The sequence below is a fragment of the Coccomyxa subellipsoidea genome, assembly GCF_000258705.1.
Source record: "Coccomyxa subellipsoidea C-169, whole genome shotgun sequence".
NCBI classification, from domain to species: domain Eukaryota; kingdom Viridiplantae; phylum Chlorophyta; class Trebouxiophyceae; family Coccomyxaceae; genus Coccomyxa; species Coccomyxa subellipsoidea.
In genome coordinates, this window is record NW_005178033.1 from 178,204 (window position 1) to 196,782 (window position 18,579).

The following is an 18,579-nucleotide window of genomic DNA, read 5'->3' on the forward strand; positions in this document are numbered from 1 at the left end:
ACCAAAGATGCACACAGGGAGCTAGCCAAATTGCATTACAGGTTAGTTGGAAGTTTCATTACGCGCCAACACTCAGGCGCTTGCTTCCGCCTGGTGTCCAGTATATTTTGGACTGTCAGCTTTGTCGGAGAGTCATAGGCACCTTGAACAGTGCTCTCTTTGGCTGCAACCTAGAGAACTTTTGGAGGCAGAACAGACCTCCAGCAAATTGACCGTGTGGCATCCTTTGCGCTCAAACTGGGGCGGGGCGGGCAAGCTGTCTGGCATCTCCTTGGCAGCGGCCTTCCTTGAGAAAAGAAACCTGCAAGATCAGATAATCAGTCAGGCTTTTAGAGAGGCTTTTTTTCTTCTTGAGGAAGCGCCTGTCAAGGACGGCTCTATAATGTCAACATAAATCGTTATTACGAGAAACTATCCGACGTCTTCGTCAGATCGAAATGAAAATCTGGAAGATCGGCTGTGAGAAGTGCAGAGCTGCCAGAAACTTGACTTATGGCGAGGAGATATGCGATACGCAAACTCCTTTGGATTGGCCTACACGTAAGCGAGATCTCACCTGCTGAACACCATTGTCTGCTTCTGTCTCCTAGTAGACGACAATCTGCAAATGATGTAGGGATCCTTGTGGTGCCTCAGGTGAGAGAAGGCGTCTGCTTCACGCTTGGGTACTTTGCTTGCCACACGGGGAGTCTTGAGGGTTCTCTTGCGCTTCGAACACTCAATTTCGTATCAAATAATTCCGCTCAATGCTTCAATTAATTTTGATTGCCTGTCGCTCGCAGCTTCTAGATTGTCCTGAGTGCAAAGTCCCCTGATATTTGTTAATCCCCTCCGCGGCTGCCAGCAGGTGCATTGCCGTGGGCCTGCGCCGCAGCATATACTGTTCTGATATTTCCGCAGCATCATTCTGCATATCCATCATCTGTGGGGTCTGGTGTGATATTCCGATGAAGTAAAGCTTCTGCCGTTCTGAACCCCACAGAAGCTCTCGTTCGTCCGTCGCAAGCCGTTGCTCTACGTTATGGCGGGTGCAAGGTGATGGATCGGTCCTCTGAAACACTCTTTACTCCTTACGCTTATATGCCTGCAGTTGAGATTTGCACGCCGTTTGCTAACGCTGCGGTAAATAGGCTGGCAACTATAGAACGTTTTAAGCTCCTAATACTTTGACCGTCTGCAGGTTGTTGGGTTCTCAAGGCAGGAGGCTGCAGTCTCATGATCCCCCCGGAAGCCCCCACCCTTTCTGAGAGAGCTGCCTGTGCTGCACAAAAGCAACCTTCCTGATTTTTAACAGCCTCGCTTTCCTTTTCGCCCACGGAGCCACAGGGGTGGCTGTGGTAGTTCCCTGGCTGCACCCTACCGATAAGAGGAAGCCGGCGGTCAATTACTGGATGTGAGCCGGCCTGCTCCTGCTGGTTATTATAGTGGTGTGTTTCACTGCCGCCTTTGCAACAGGAGGCCCTGTAAGTGGCGGCTACGCTGCTCCTGAGCCGAGCTGTGGGGACCTCCCCTGTGACAAAGGGGGAATTGCAAAGACCCCGCATACCATTTACTCAACATCTGCCCGCCATCCAGCGCAAAACGCAAGGGGCGATGCTGTGTGCCTGCTGTACAGGAAAATACGCCTGCATTGCAGCAAATGTGCAAGAAGTGGCCCAATGATATGACACCGCAGTCAAATCTTCCAGTGCAAGCCTTCACAACGTGCCTTGAGACCAGTTGACAGCATGGCAGAAGAATCACACTTATCATGCTCTCACTGAGCGAACTATTTCTGCGAATTACCGTCACAGTGTACAGTGTAGGAACGTGGCAAGAAATGCATGCCATCAGCGATTATTTGCTTGACAGCAGTCACAAAGCCAATTGCCCAAGCAATTCAGATTTACAAATTTGCATGATAATTGTTCTCAGAGAAGGAATGATGACGGCGTGCATGAAAAGCGCATTGACAGGGCCACCAGAACATCTGCGGCCCTCGGAATCATCACGAGTCATGCATGCTAAAGATCAATATTCAACGACCATAGCATGTGTTCGTCACTGCCACCAAATCATCTGTTTAATTAAGCAAAGTGAGAATGTGCAGCTGGGAGCACTTGTCAAAATGGTCCGTGCAAGCCGTCACCACCGGAGTACTCAGAACCTATAATTCGGGCCTGGATGGGCCAAAACGCTCCCCGCCCAGTCATTTCAGCCTTGCGTCCTGTACGCCGTGTAAGTTGGCCTGAAGTTTTTGTCAAGGGTCTTGCTAGACCTAGTCATCTAATTGCTAATGCCATCTCCAAAATCTGATTGACCTGTCTTCAGTATCTTGCATTCTCCGTTTGTCCTGTCAAGCAGCATATTGAAGCAGAGCATCAAGAAATACTGGTTAGCACAACTTCAGCTGATGTGGCCTGTAAATGTTGTTCACTGTCTCACAGACCGTGTCGACAGCTTGAGCCATCATGATTGCCGGCTGATTGGGGATTTTGGGAGATATCACCGTCATATTTTCTTTCTGATTGTGCACCTCAATAAACTGGCTCGTAGTTTGTTCAGACTGCCTTGAGCAGTCAACCACATTGTTTCTGCAAAATAACTGATTTGACACCCCTTGTAGAGGTCAAGCCCGCACGCCAGTATTGCTTGGGGTACAGTGCTATGGATCTATGTTTCCATAAGGGCAGTAGACTCCCATTTCGCATATACCTGGGCCTATCCCATCAGGGCTGCAACAGCTGGGTCTGGGGCAGACAGCAAGCCTCGGTCCACAAGCCGCACCTACGTGCAAACATGGCGTGCTGTGAGCGCCAGAACATAACAGGACCAGTGTATTGGTTTATCGTATGGCCGATGGTGACAGACTGCCTGGTCCACAAGGATTTCTGGCAGTGCTGGAGGAAGCTCAATCTTTTAAATTAGACTCATTGGAACCAGATGATGTCATTTGCAACAAAAAATGCAGAGATGACAATGTAAAGATTTACCGATGACAGTGAGGGGCTGCAAGGATGCCGTGGCAATCAACCCTGCGGCACCATGAAGGATTGCATAAACAGGTGCACCAAAGTACAAGCGCATTCTAGAAGATATGCACTGCTGCAGATTCGTACATCAAAAATTTCATTTGCATATGATAAAGCCACAGAAATAAGAAGGAACGTCTCGGATTCCGTTCCGTCATACCCAGTACGATGAGCAGAACAACGGCGAGGTGCTGCAGTCGGAACATATGGACGCGCAACAGCAGCGTAGGAAGATATCAAGAATATTTCTTTCGGAGATTGTTTGTGAGGATGTTCCAGTTATGACGTCCTGCGAAGGCTGCAAGCAACTTCTGGTCTAACACCGCTGAAGATCTGCCGACCTGCCAGTTAGTAACTGTGAGGGTTACATCTATCCGCGCACTTGTGCAACTGGTTTCTTCAAAGACAAATTGGATACAGATCCGTGGCATCATATCTTCAACAAGTACCGATGTTTTAGCTACACAATTTTCGCGAGCGGAGTCGGTGTTGTTGCGCTTCTCCAGATTGTCGTACGCTGGAGGTAGGGTTCTAATTTGCGCAAGCTGAGCAGTCTACTTCTTATCCTCGTACTACCAACCTCTTGTCTCTCTCATTTCGAGGTCTACTGCGCTGTGCAGTAAGCTTAACGTGGGCGGGCACTCCGACACTGCGATCAGCGCCACTGGCAGTTTACAGTCCAGGGTTCAGTCCACCCGGCAAACAGCACGCAGGTATGTGTCATCGATGGATCGGTTTCTGGAACCTCTTACGGGATAAAATTTAACGTACAAATCGCTGTGATAGTAAGTGGGATCCGTTGTAGACTACGCTTGCAATTTATTGTGCTGGCATCAAACTCACGTTTCAAGTATTGCAGGTGCAAGGATATTTCAAAGCGTCGCCGATCTTGAGGGTAACCTAAAGTAGCTGTACACATTATATTGCAACTCAAAGGGCGGTGCGATCCCCTATTTAGCGTTGTCGTTGTACGAACCTCTGTGTTTGTGCAAACACCACAAAATTTCTGTTCAGGATATCAACCAGTATGAACTATTCTGTCCAATGCACATAGATATGGCGCGTATCAGTCATTGTTCGAGTTAACGTGCAAATGACCTGTTGCCAATGAGCAGCAAATTAGAATGGTCTAGCAGAGAGTATTCAGCTGTCGTGGGAACTCCAGGATTGTGGTGGTGTCCCTGTGAAGCTTGGTTGCGATACATTGCAGGTGCTTTTGCAGGCAGTGGATTCCATATTGCTGCATACATATGATCATGGTCCGCACTGGACATCGCCGAGTTCCAAGACTATATGGCAAGGCCAGCTCAGCAACTGGTTCCAAGACGAATTCTTTAAGATCTGAGGTGATCATCTGCAATGTTAAGTGGTATTGCTTGTATCAATAGCATACTTTCCTTTCTAGTGACTGGTCATATTGTGTAGACCAAATTTGCATCTAGTGTATCCGACCACTTGGCCTTTGCATGTCAGAGCTAGAAAACACATATCATTCCTGCCGTGTTGACTGTCTAACATGCCTCGGCATGCACATCAAAGCCGGCTCGTCAGGTTCTCAAGATGCTGCATGGTATGGTGCGCAGGGGTCTGGGCTTAACGAGCAGGAGAAGCTAATAGTTAATGTCATTGCCATTGTGGCAGTGCTCGTGGCCGACGTCGCTTTTGTGGCATATGTCACCCCGCCGGGGGGCAACCAGCCCTACTGGGAGTCATGCTTGTACATTACTTTCGTGGCCTTTGTCTTTTTCAATGGGATGGCGTTTCTCGGCTCAGTCGCAGCAGTGGCCATTGTTGTGGTGGTGCCCTGGTTGTACCCCTCAACAAAGGCAGCGAGAGTGGCCGGCGCAAACAAATGGATAGCCTGGGGCTTAGGCACGCTGGTGGCATCATTCTTAATGTTCACTGTCGCTTTTGTCCTCGCCGGGCTTGTCACTGGAGGATTCAAGACCCCACCTCCAAACTGTGGTGTCCTACAGTGCAAGGATGGAGGAGTGGCATGCAAGTCCAGTAGTTCAAATGGTTCAATGGCACCTCTGCTGTCCATGAATAAGGTGAAGGGCAAGTGCTTCTAAGTTACCCAGTCGGGGACCCCAGTGGCATGGGGTTCGATGGCCACCCCTCGTGGGCCGGGGGTGGCCATCGAACCCCCTCCACATCAAGCTGTGGACAGTTGCGTTGCACCGCTGGCGCCACTAGATGTGGCCACCTTGCGTTGCGTTTCCCGGGTTGCGAGTGGTCGCAACCTCAGCGAGACATACCAAGGCCCTTTTGTGTTGCACCAGAACAAACAGCATTGATGGCACCATAGAAAACGGGAAGGGGGTGGACCTAGATTCGAAAGGGTGCTTCTTGGTGGTGGAGCAGTTGCAGGGCGCAGACGCAATCACCAAGTATACTACCAATACCAACAGAGTGCTCTGCACGGCAGGGCCTCTTCCTCCTGACGATTCCGACCCGGAGGCAGCAAGCAAAGCCAGCCTGGAAGATGCACTTCTGAAATTGACACACAACCTTTGGAGGGTACCAGCGCCTCGGCCAGGCGCTCCCTCATATTATATGCAGATCCTTCACGCGCCCGGGAGCCCGTGCATTGCCTCCAAGTCTTCGGGGCCCCTGCCTGGATGTGTGTGCTCTGACCACATGGCTTTGCGCCCTGATGATCTCACTTTTGTGACCTATGCAAACCCCCGGCAGTCCTTAATACCCCAGGTCTACTTGGCCATAGTTGCTGGACAGCAGAATGACCCCCAGGTCAACATGAAGTACCTTGGGGAGTTGGACAGCAATCATATCAGGAACGTGTTTGGTCACGACATGACCCTGTACAGCCCTGCTGTTTTCCAGCGAAGCCATGTTGCAGTGTATGACGAGCTCCAATATCGATGCAGCAATGCCTTTGATCCTACTCAACCTACACTCTGCCGATACAGTAGCACGGCCAGGGAGAGCGCCATGAAATGGTACAAGCCTTTAGAAAATTCAAAGGGAGAATTCGAATTTTCCCGGATGGGTGGTGAGCAGAACGTCAGCGACAAAAACGGACATGCATGCGAAGGGCTAGATGTGGACACGGACGGAAAGAAAATTCTCCGCAGCAAGCTGGTGGATTTTGGGTCCGAAATTTTGTTGGATAAAAGAATGTTTGACGATAACACGAAGACCACAATCCTTATCTTCGTGATAGCAATCGCTGTATACTTGGTAATTGCAGTGATTGTGGCATTTGCTTATTATGGTTGGCCATTGCCCTTCTCTAAGAAGGGTAACCCAGCAAGCGACCTAGCAATTTAGCCATTGGTTTGATCAAGACCTTCAAACCATGCTTTTTGCTCATTTTTTGTCATTATTATCAATATTTTACAAACGCTTACTGCAAACGGCAAGGTGCATCTGCAGAAAAGCTGCATGTAGAGGCTGCCAAAACCCTACCACTTGTTGGGCTTGCCAGATACAGGCAGACCCAATCAATTGTGAACCTGATGCTCAGTATCTGTACCTTCCCCCAACTCATTTTATGAGCGAGTGTCTGTGCAATCGGAACACAATTATGAACCGAGTGACTACTTGAGTCCAATGAACTGCATCATATTGCACTAATTGGCCGACAACACTGGAGCGCACAAGCAGCCAGTGCTACTGGTAGTGCTTGTAAAGCTCTTCACAGCATCATTCTAAAAAGGATCGGCGGAGCAGCAGCAAACCCATTGGCGCAATGTATCGCACAAATACCAACTGATGGCACGCACATAAAAGCTCCTAAACATTGCTGAGCGATAATGACTGAGTGGAGACCAGCTTGGCGTAAAGACCCCCGCGCTGAGTCAGCTGTGTGTGGGTACCTGTCTCTGCAACGCGCCCTCCGTCCAGCACCACTATCTGCTCCGCAGCCTGAAGATGGGACACAGCCTTTCACATAATTTCCTGATTACTAATAACAAAATCCATGACACTCTGGCTCTGGAAGATGCTGGTAATCCTCTCGAGATGCTCATGTCTAACACTGTGCTTCTGCTGTTCCTGCTAATTCACCTTGCCCTAAGAGATATGATGTATCCCAAAAATAAGCCGTCCGAAGTACAGCTATCCCACAATCGTGATGTACACAGCCCGTTCTTGAGCAACGCGTCGCAGCACATTTGCGCTGCCCTTGAAAAGAGCAAGTGTGCCAGAGACGCAGCTAAGCAGTGACACTTCTCTGGACGCAAGTGGTGATCTGCCCATTGATGCGACCTGGCGCCCGTTTTTAGAAAGCTAGCATAAGGCTTGCCAATCCTAAGTTTGGCAGCGGGCCTTCCTTCTTCCTCTGAGATTGCTGCTAGAGGCAAAGAACGACTGTACGAGCATCAAACATTTGGCTTTCATACCAAGATAGTGGACAGGCGCTCTTAACCAGCACGGTCAGACACGCACAATAGAAGCCATTGCTTCTTTGTTCTAGTACTGCTGCTGAAGGCCAAAAAATCCTTCAAGGACATGAGCATCCACATGGGCATTCAAATTTGAAGTCTTACCTGGATGGTGGAGAGGCGGTGCGCGATGACTAACACGGTGCGGCCAGCCATGAGGCGATCGATGGCGGCCTGAACCTGCCGCTCACTCACAGTGTCCAGCGCACTCGTTGCCTCGTCCAGGATCAGGATGGGCGAATCCTGCGCCCGTGTCTTTCAAAGATCAATTAAAAGAAAACATACATTCTGGACCGTGCACCCTTTATCCCGCACCCTTTGTTTTGGTTGGGAAGAGCGGGCTGAGAGTGAAGTCTAACCTCATCAAGGTGCATGTGGCATTCTGCAAGTCAGAAACACTCTGGCAAACCACAGAACAAAATTTGTCGCATATTGCTGGAGATTTGGCCTGAAGATATCTGCATCTCCATTGGATGCATCAACTGTTTAGTACTTCCAGGAGGCCTGCTTGGCCTGGCAGGCTTCACCAAGTCAAGAGCTAAACGCTATATGGCAATTGTCCTGGGTGCTGAGGTGTACTGACAATGTTTGCGCATGACTGGTCAGCGATGACTAAAATATTAAGAGGGAATGACACGCGCCTTGAGCAGCAAACGATGCGATGCGCTCTCACAACCTCCCGTGATTTTTGTTATTAAATTCTCTAGCCTTCTTTGTTTATTGAAAGAGGTCCCCGGCGTTTACATACTCAGCAAAACACATTAGTCAGCGATGACTAAGGCAAGCGAGAGGGAATGCCGCGCGCCTTCAATAAAGCGCGCGCGATGGCGATGCGCTGGCGCTGGCCACCAGATAACAGCGCCCCCCGGTCCCCCACCAGCGTGTCATACCCCTGGGGGAGTTGCGCTATAAACTCCGCCGCATTGGCCGCCTGAGCCGCCTCTTCGACCTCGGCCCGCGAGCAGGATCCGTATGACGCGTACGCTATGTTGTCCGCTATCGTGCCTGTGATAAACATACGGTACAATTTTGTGGAGGAGATCATGAGAAACAACTCTTATCCTGCAAAATATTACTGGCTACTCCTGTACAATGCAAAAGATGCTATGCCTTGCAGTGCTGTTTTGTGCCCATGCTCCGTTGAAGGCAGCATGAGGTAAACCTTTGGTGCAACATTCCTGCAGACTGAGCTTTCCCTGGCATTGAATACCTGCATCCCTCTTGAAGAATGACTATGCCTTGGCCACGATGACAAGCACTGTGTGCAAGCGGGAAGTGACAAGAAAGTAAGAACAGAAACCCAGAGGTATGCGCACCTGCAAAAAGCACGGGCTCCTGTGAGACAAGAGCCACTGCCTTGGCCCACTCGCCGCGGCTGAAACTCTCAGCATTCTGCCCTCCCAGCAGCACATCACCTGCCACAATCACATTGTCAGCCCAATTTCTTGACCAGGGTTTCAGGAACATGGACATCGACAACAAGCATCTCCGATGAATGCCACCCAATATTAGCTTGTAGATTATGGTTTGAGAAGATCGGACTCTTCTCAAGCTGCACCCATTTCAATAAGGCCTGCACTCCTAGCACTGCCAATTAATAAATTCCTCCTAAGCCTCCGTTGCACTTTAATCCAAAGGGCTGCACTATTGTCCACAAGGCAGCCCTTTGCAATGACCCCTTCCTCCCTCCTGCCTATTGCACCTTAATCATATTTATGCGTACACATCAAGGAGGCAGTCCAGTACAGCAAGAGCAGCTTGCGGCATCACCTGAGGTTGGCGTGTAGAAGCGCGAGATCAAAGCAGCAACCGTGGATTTTCCCGCACCCGAGTGGCCGACCAGCGCCGTCACTTTGCCGCGCGGCAGCGTCACGCTGACACCGCGCAGCACTGCGCATGACATCAGCGCACACGTCAGCGCCAGCTCAGCAATTCAGATCATAAGCAAGAAAAACTATACTAGACACAGAGTCAAGCAGACTTCCACTGAGTACTGCACTGCAAGACTGCTAGAAGAAGGAGGTGGAACTTCTACATGGAGCTTGGAAGTAGAACCACATTCCATGCAAACACAGTGTGCCTTGACACAAAGCCATTTATGCGCTCCAGATTCCGAGCTTCCGTCAGAGGCGATGCAATTGATTGACCTACCCTCGATGAAATGGACATTATGCACTGTGTGGTCCAACTGGGGATGACTAGATCAACCACATCGTCCTTCGACGGAATTGCAGAATCTGGACAGCTGATGACACCACAGCAGCCTTCCAGAGACAACAGGTCATGTGCAGCATGACATTGCACAACATGACACTGTAACGCCGCTGCTATGCTGGGGCTCACCATTTTTTGGCTCTGAGATTCTGCTTGCCCAATGCATAAAGCATGATCGAGTCCACAAATTCGAGATCTGTCATCCGCACAAAAAATGAGATATTCCACCTGGGGCCTCGGGCCGTAGCGGGTACGAGAAGTCCACGTCCCGTAGCTGCAGGTCCCCCCGGCGCGCCGCGTCTACGGCGGCATCCCCCGCGTGCGGCCCGTAGGGCTCTGCCCGGCCCGGCAGGCTGTGGGCAGCCCACCAGACGCCAGGTGGCAGCGCCGCGGCCATCGTGGGATCCGGCTCCTCCTCTGCCAGCTTCCCTCGTATCCTGCCGCACAAGTAGATACACTCTATAGATATCTGCTTTTCACGTTGCCTTAGGAAAGAGCTGAAATGCTTGAAGATGTCATCGCAGTGACGGATTAGAAGTACACTGCAGTCGCAATGCAAGACGCTGATAAGGATGACTGATTCATATCCCCTGCCATGTTTCAGCTTAGTGCGTTTAGAGAGCGACACTGAACTAAGCATGAAAATGGCTGTTGTCCCTGAATGCTACTAGTCATGTGAAGGGGACATCGGATTAGAATCTTTCTGATGGCATTGCTCGCTGCCGAGCGCTACCCGTCTCTGCCCATGAAAGGAAAGCAGCAGATTCCCTAATCTCCAACGCTGTGGCGACACCTACAGTATGCGCCAGACATCCTAGATGAAATTGGCGACATTCTAGGTCATGCGGGACTAGGAATGCTGACCTGGCAAGGGACACGAGCGCGCGCTGCGCGTCGGAGAAGGTTTGTACGCAGCCCTGGGTGGCAAATACGAGCGAGAAGGTGAAGCCGATTGCCGACAGCAGCACGCGCAGAGGCATCAGCCCCCGGCTCACCAGGTAGCCCCCAAGACCGTACAACGCCACCAGCGAACCGTGAATCGCAGCCCTGCGCATCAGCAAGCCGTATCTACATTCATATACACTTAGTCAGCCCTGCATTTGGGGAAGTCCTGTTGGTGTGGAAGTCAGGGCCAATTGCACCACAAACCATGGTATTAGGCATGTCAGACTCACTTGCAGCGCACATGGCATGTGACGAGCTTCTCTCCAAATCACTGAAAAGTGGGCAAATTGTGGATTTGTCTTGAATGGTGCAGCCCCCAGTTAGAGGCACACCACACATGCAAAAGCAATGCAAGAGATGGTGTCACTGGTGAGAAAAACGGCGCGCCTGTTGAGGCTCTCCAGATTTGCCTTGGCATGCGCGAACCCCACTCCGGCGTGGTAGGACGCCATCGCGTGTTCTCCAAAACGCTCCCTCTCGAGCCCCTCCCCAGCAAATGACCTGCACACAGCCAGATTGAAATTTTCATCAGACTCTGCACTTATGCAACATACATAGAACACATTGCAGTTGTACATATATGTAATTTATGGGCAGAGCTTGTCAACCAACATCCTGCTGACATCATGATAAATTAGGACTTGGTGCCAGGGCCTACAGTAAAGTGTCTGCCAGATCTATTCTTGGCGCAGTCAAGATCTCTCAGAGCATATTCATAGGTGCGAGAGGATCAAGCCCTTAAGCCCACATCTAAACTCAACAACCCACAGAAACTGGAAAGGGGTGGCCTCTCCGCACTGTGGTGAACCCTAAACCCTCATCCCATCCTAGAGCCTGAAAGAATACCCGTGAAAATCCAAACCCCTCACCTGACAGTTGTGATCCCCCTGAAGGCCTGATCAGCAACGCCGACCATGCGCGAGAGGGCGTTCCCTGCTGCGGCCTCCACCGCCTTGGTCTGCTTTTTGTAGCCCGCCACCACGCCAGCTGTCGCGATGATTACTAACGCCAGCACAGGCCCCAGCCGCCAGCTCAGCACAAACAGCACCTGCAGCAGAGTAAATTACTTTTGTAACACCTAGAGCCAATGACTTGGTTTGGCGCAGGAGCGATCTTTGTCTTGGTGGCATCGTATCGGGCTCAGCTGAGCATTGACACATTGACCACTGAGTGTTTGGACCTGCACAATTTCAGCCAGTCATGACCACATTGCGATCGGACCATCAAAGTGCCTGCTTTGATAAGGCCGCCATGCCAGCAGTTGCTCTGTCATGCTTGCAGGCGGTAATACATGTGGGCTCCTCTGTCACCCCAACTTATCTCAGCAGCATCTGATGATCCTAAGAAAAATCTTGATAGCTAATCAATCATTAATGTCCAGCAACACAGGGAGCAATGTAGCTGTGGACTGCTTTCCTGGCAATTCTCCTGTTCTCCTCAGGAGTGCGCCAAGAGGCCTCCTGCCAGTGCAGCCAGTCATTGCAGCAGCGGTGTATCACCATGTCAACCTTTCAGATTCAAAGCGATGAAATGGTAAAGCATAATGGAACTGGTGCTCACCAGCACAGACCCGATGGCTTCGAAAATGGCGCGCAGTCCCCGATCGCGTGAGACATTTGAGAAGATGAAGGATCGCAGCGAGTCCAGGTCGGAGGACAGAAGCGCCGTCAGCTCGGGGGTTGCGTGGCGATCGAAAAACTCCACCCGCTGCATCAGCAGCGTCCGGAACAGCTCCATGCGCAGCTGCCGCAGCACCTGCGCGGCAGCTTCCCCCGGTGAATCAGCGCCGCGGTACTAATCCCCGGCCGGCAGCGTCAATGGCTGCTTTTGAGTGTGTCCTTGAATGAGTGTGTCCTTGAAGAGTGATCAAACAAAGAACTCAACCTTACAAATGACTATTATTGTCCCACTGCCAACACAGACAAGCCAACTGCATGTCCTGCACATCCCACAGTGCTCGGGTGGAATCGAGCTTGTTCTCCTCGTATCTGCTAATGAGCATTCCACTGCGCAGAACATCTGAGATATCTCCCATGCCACCCCTGGCGCACCTTCTCTCCAGCAGTGCAAACATTGGTGATGTAGACTCGTGTGAGCAGAGGCTCCACTGTGTATATCGTCGCCATGGCCGCCAGAAAGTATGGATACCTGCGCAAACATCCCTCTTCTTCGGTAGATGCTGAAGGTCTCTTGTGCATGATTCTATTTCTGCACCTGATGAACAGCAGCGCTTGAGAGGCAGCATTAACGATACAAAATTTGTTGAGAATTGTTCAAGACTTGGACTGAAGAAGTCGGCTGAATGCACCAGGAGACCTGCTTGGCCTGGCATGTTCACCAATTTGATAAGGCACAACATACCAGAAAACAGCCACAAGGGCTGCTGCGAGAAAGCAACCTTCGTTTCTCAGCGCAGATGCAGTCCTTCCAGACATAGTCCAATACTCTCAGCGCACAGCTCAATTGCATGCAAGGGCATTTGGGGTGAAAATTCCTGCAGTCGACAGGCAAGAGCACAGACCTGGAAATGGGCTGTCGGCCGGTGAGGATCTCAAACAGTATGCCGCTAATGATAGGGGACGTCAGATTGCATGCGCTGCAAATGATCAGGGACAGCCCTGCAGCAACCATGCGCAGCATCAGATCTTTGCCAAATCCCGCCGGGCAGCACAAGCAGTACGCCGACATGTGCATGAGCATCTTGCACCAGTTCATATTTGTTGCTGTTCTGTGATTGGGACAGTTCATCACCTGCCAACACCAGATGCTTCCGCTGCTTCAGGACGAGGCCCAGGATGTACTTGTTGTCCAAGGGACCCCGCACAATGGGGACATAGTCGTTCTGAGCAAGATCCTCCCCGGTATGGGTTGCACCATTCCTGCAAGGTTTCAACACAGTGTCGGCAATGCTCTGTCGCCCCCTGGGCTTGCAGGCAACCCAATGTGTGCAAAGTGCTACCTCCTCTCAAGATTGAAGAGGACATCGCGCACCCGCTGCTGGCAAGGCTTGCTCTCAACGCCAAACGGAAAGGTCCATTATCTCTGCTGCATGGATGTTTTCTGGTAGTGGGATTTCTTGCTGGGTGCCTGCATTGCTGTGTCCTAAAGGGCCATCGTCTGGACAGCTGTGACTGGCATGCCCTGAGATCTGTGACCCTGAAAGTCCGCAGAGCACCCAGCTGTGACGTTTGATGGTCACACGTGAGACTATAGGCACCTGCAAGGCACTTGTCCATCCTGCCTTCCACGTTCCGCGCCCCTGTTGCCAGGTTGCCACTAGCACACAACCGGGTGTCCAAAGAAAGCTAAACAGGGCTCAAGCCTCTGAGGACAATTCTGATGTAGATTATCTTCTTGTAGGGGGAAAATATTCGTTAAACTTTATGAGAAATCACAATTGCGATGGAATATGAGACTGTATTTGAGACTCATGTTCTGATATCAGAGGCCAACAAACGCCGAAGAAACGAGAATGGATGCATTGAGTCACTCATTGAAATGCCGAGGCATTCTGAGATCTGCAGATCTTAGCTGAGAAATGCAAATCTTATGCATATCATTCTTTCCGAAGCTGCCACCTCGGATGAGGCATCGGCTGCATGACATGCTATCCAGATTTGGCTGCAGCATGATCATGAATATGAAGTGTGCAACGAGAGACAGGTGACCTGATGTCACAAACATTTTACAGAGATTATCACAACTCTGCTCCTTGTGCACCTTTCTCCCAAAACACGTGGACAAACAAGCGCAACAGTGTGCAATGGCACGCGATCTGCGGCAATTGAATATTTGCCTTGCAGTCAGACACCATGTCTGCATACTATGCAGTATCTCTGTCTCTTATTTGTGATAATCGCGAGTTTGGCACAGGATACGTATACGCATCTTTCAGCAAGGCACAACATGATTGTCTGTACAAAGCTTTGTACTTAGTTTGTACATCAACAAACAACACCGTGTGACATGTGCTATCATGGTGCGTGTAGGATTGCAGTCCAACATGCACAAAGCTGTCCCTGAGATTCTCAACCTTGAGATCAATCAGAATGATTACACGATGAATTTTGAGAATGGCACTCACTTGTCTCAAGCAAAAAGTCTGACACACGTGACATTTGTACAGCCGGTCACTTAATGAGGCTCCCACATGCCCAGCGCATGTACAGCATGCTGTGAGCACTCACAATCACCCTCGGAATCATGCACGTGTGGCAAATTGCATGTGCCTTTTCGCGCAGGAACAAGTGGCAAACTGCATAGTTCAAACCGCTTAAAGTTCAGCCAAGTGTGCACATGTTGCATGCCAGCCACATCCTACAACACCCGCTGCTTCCATATTCCAACTTTGAGCCAGGCACTTTGCAACCACACATCCAGTGAATATCACTGATTTATAGTGATCCAGATATTTGGATGAGCCCTCACCTGCCATGGACGGATGGCAGACCTCGATGCAGATCCTCGCTACACTGAACACCGCAGCCAACGCTGAAGAGGTGACTCATATGTTAGCAGGTGCCCTTTAGAAGCGCCCAAGTGGCCGAAAGCAGACTGATAGGAGGGCAGAGAAGCACTTGTGACACCGGGAAACACTGGAGAGGTGAGCACTCAGTAGTAACAGCCTCCCAATGACCCCTGTGAGAGCCCCACACGAATGGCTCCGTGAGTAACTTATTTGCACTTGCGCTTTGCACACACATACACAGTGCGTCCCACCTCAATCTGTTAAACACTCAAAATCTGGTTCTGAAATAGATGTCCAAGTTGTGTCAGGAAGCAATCCACCAACTTCTCTTACATTGCACCCACAGTATTGCAACGAGCACCCCTATGTACAGCATGTGACTGGAAGCCGACAACACCTTCTTGCTTGAAACACCCACTTCACCCGGTGGCGCCAGCAAGGCAATAAAAGTATACCTGTGTCACGCTCTTGAAGTTCATGCGGAGAGCAGGGCAGAGCAGTGCAATGGAGAGGAGTGCAGAGCAGACGTGCAAACACTGGTGAGGTTACGGCCCCCTCCTCACAGCATCCTACTCCTCCCTTTCAGTTGCATTGAGCCCAGCCCATGCGCTGCCGCCAGTCAGGCACAGCTGTTCTGCTGACGCCTACTACGCAGGCAGCTGATATTGTCCGCTCGTGGCTGATCTTCAAGGAGACGGGCTGCGGCGGGGTGAGACGCGGCGGGGTGAGACGCTGCGGCGCGGGGGAGTTCCGCTGCACAGGTGCACAATCTTCTGTCAGAACCGTGGCAGCAGTGTCCGGCGCTCTTCCACAGGCAAAATGCAACTTGCAATCGACCAAAGACCAAGATACAGCACAGCACACTTCAAGTTCCTACTAATGTGCAGAAGGGTGCCAAGCAATATTATCCTGAGCTGCAAGCTGGACCAGCATTGCGGGCATGCTAGTGTCCCACTGCCTACAACAACATAGTGTGACTGCTCCAGACTGTTGATACGGCTATCGTTAATATGTTGAGAGGCTGGCCTGGAGTCACCCGACACTATTTCAAGAGACCTTCGAGCTTGCCTTTGGCACACAGCCCACACCACTCTTAAGCTGCTCAGCCAGTGCCCAGTCAGCACATGACTCAGCGCAGATTGGTTATCAGCCATTAGTCAGCGCGCAATTAGTCACCTCCGGGCGCGCGGCTCGTAGGAGGGGCTGCGGCGCGGCCGCGCGTCGTACGACGGCGATCGGCGGCGCACGGGGGAGCGGCTAGCGGCGCGGCGAACCGGCGAGCGGCTGCGGCCGCGGCGGCCGCCGTCCCGGTCACCATAACGGTCACCGCCGCCTCCACCACCGCCGCCACCGCCGCGGGCCCTACGGGAAGTAGAAGCAAGAGAATCACATGCTGTGTCTACAATTGCAAGAATGCGCCCGAAAATAGTTGACCCTGCAATGTTGCTAGGTGCTATGACGCATCGGCTGTGCACGAGCTGGCAATTGACGCAGCCAAGGACGCAGTTAATCTGCAGTTCCCAAAGCAACCACTCCCAGTCTGCTGATAATTTATCTTCTGTATATTGGTGCAACACTGCAGCAGGCGGCGACAAAAGTACTATTCCCGTTGTGCTCGTGTACCATGAAGCACCCAGGCGTGCTGAAAAGATGCGCCAGCACTGTAAAACAGACATGATATGCGCAGCAGCAGCAGATGTGCAGTGAAAGGAGGGAGCGCGCGCACCGGCAGTCGCGCGCGAAGTGGCCCATCTCACCGCACTCGTAGCACCTGGACGCATGGGCAAAGGGCCTCACTCAGGACACCTGTCCTCCTGACTGCATTTGACTTTCTGGAAGCGACATTTTAAGCCAAGACTGCTGGCCCAAACAAAAAAGCACCGGTAAAATTCACCCTCCGATATTGGGGAAACGACCACAAGCCATGTTGCAAACGACCCCTCACAAAGCAGTGTCAGACGCCGTCAACTTTGATCAGTGCAGTTTCAACTATGTTGCAGGCATGTGCAGGATTTGCAGGGGTAAGCCACGCAAGCTCTGATAGGGGAAAAGGTTGCCGTATCGGATGCGCACTTCATTTCGCTGCGCATGCCGCCGCCACCGCCGCCGCCACCGCCGCCGCCTCCGCGGAAGTCGTCACGGCCTCCGCCGCGGCCGCCGCCCGGACCGCGGTCCTTACGGGAAAATTCCACGCGCCAGCCCTGCGGACCTGCAGTTTACAGGCCAACATATTAGTCAGAATTTCTGTCTACTTCGTGTGTGTTCCTCCTCTTTACACTTTTAGTATGCTTGCTGTGTACCGTCTGCCTTGCATCTGCCCTGATCTCTGGCAGGACTGTAAGATTGCAATTTAAGAAGACATTTTTCACTATAAACTACTTCAGGGGATCATACAGGTGCATGGATCTGCAGCAGACATGCTCTGCAGGCTGGTGGTTCTTGGCCCCAACATAGTGCCATGATTAGTTTGCGCCAGCAATGGGAGAACCCTGGCGCCTCGCGATTCTCAGAAAACCAACGCTGGTTCTGGAAAGGAGTCTGAACCACTCACCTCCATCCAGCTTGCGGACAGCATCCTCAGCATCGCGCACATCCTCGTACTCGATGAAGGCTGCATCAGGCACAAGTCCCTATCAAGTAACTCGTTTCTGCTACGCAATGCGAGCAATGTAGATCTTTTCAGGCAAATCAAAACGGGAAAATGAAGGATCAGAACAAGAAATGTTGAGATTAGAGTTTGTGGCCGTTGCCGGAGTTCTACAGGTGACGTACCGAATCCAGGAGGCTTTCTGGCAACCCACACGCTCCTCAGCGTGCCGAAGCGGATGAACTGCCATAAGATCAGCAAAGCTTCAGCAGTGAAGGAGCAGCCATAGCACACCACCATACTCCAGGAAGCAATGCAAAACCAAAGCGTGCAGCTCAGTTGCAAATGTCTTCACAGGGGATACGTGTACCCCAATAAAGTCTGGGAAAGTAGATAATTGGGGAACGAACCTCATCCTCCAAATCCCGCTCTGTTATCCGGGTGTCAAGACCACCCACGTAAATTCTTGTGCCCTGCGAAAAACATTATTTTTACACTCCATGCCACAAAAGATGGGAACCCCCAGCATGCAGGCACCCGATCCTTCAAACATGGTCTGACAAACCCCCACTAGGAGCATACCATAGTGTGTCAAGATGCAGCCTTTGTCGCAGGAGTTCTTCAAGAATCAGGCAGTAAATCCTCAAGATCACTTTCGATGAGCAAGAAGTGCACTGTTTGTGAATTGGCCTTGGAGGGGTGACTTGGGAGGACACCGCAGCCGTTACGGTCCAAGGTATGGACTCATGTAACTCCGTTGTACGGCGATGCTTCTGAAGTTCCAGATTTCGCGAGTTCATGCTCCAACAGCCCGCGGCACATTCCCCATCAGTGATCGTCGTACACTTCTTTGCGGTGATAACACGGCCGCTTGTACGACTGTGTCATCGTTGTTGCACAATGTGTTGTCCTCCGTCCTTCGCTCAGGCTGTGGGGCAGAACCCGGAT

General features: G+C 51.4%; 1 protein-coding gene across 1 annotated transcript; it reads right to left on the reverse strand.

The window, feature by feature from the left end:
- Positions 1-6,356: 6,356 nt before the first annotated feature.
- On the reverse strand, positions 6,357-17,931 carry COCSUDRAFT_47758 (P-loop containing nucleoside triphosphate hydrolase protein; the record flags this gene model as incomplete). The annotated part of the gene is made up of 18 exons (XM_005646621.1): positions 6,357-6,899; positions 7,523-7,660; positions 8,223-8,422; positions 8,734-8,832; positions 9,188-9,307; positions 9,860-10,068; positions 10,496-10,678; positions 11,003-11,077; positions 11,446-11,624; positions 12,137-12,331; positions 12,628-12,724; positions 13,098-13,194; positions 13,328-13,455; positions 16,221-16,406; positions 16,771-16,815; positions 17,118-17,253; positions 17,596-17,655; positions 17,817-17,931. The coding sequence occupies 18 exons, from the start codon at positions 17,929-17,931 to the stop codon at positions 6,768-6,770; spliced, it is 2,394 nt and encodes a 797-aa protein (XP_005646678.1). The 3' UTR covers positions 6,357-6,767.
- Positions 17,932-18,579: the final 648 nt, after the last annotated feature.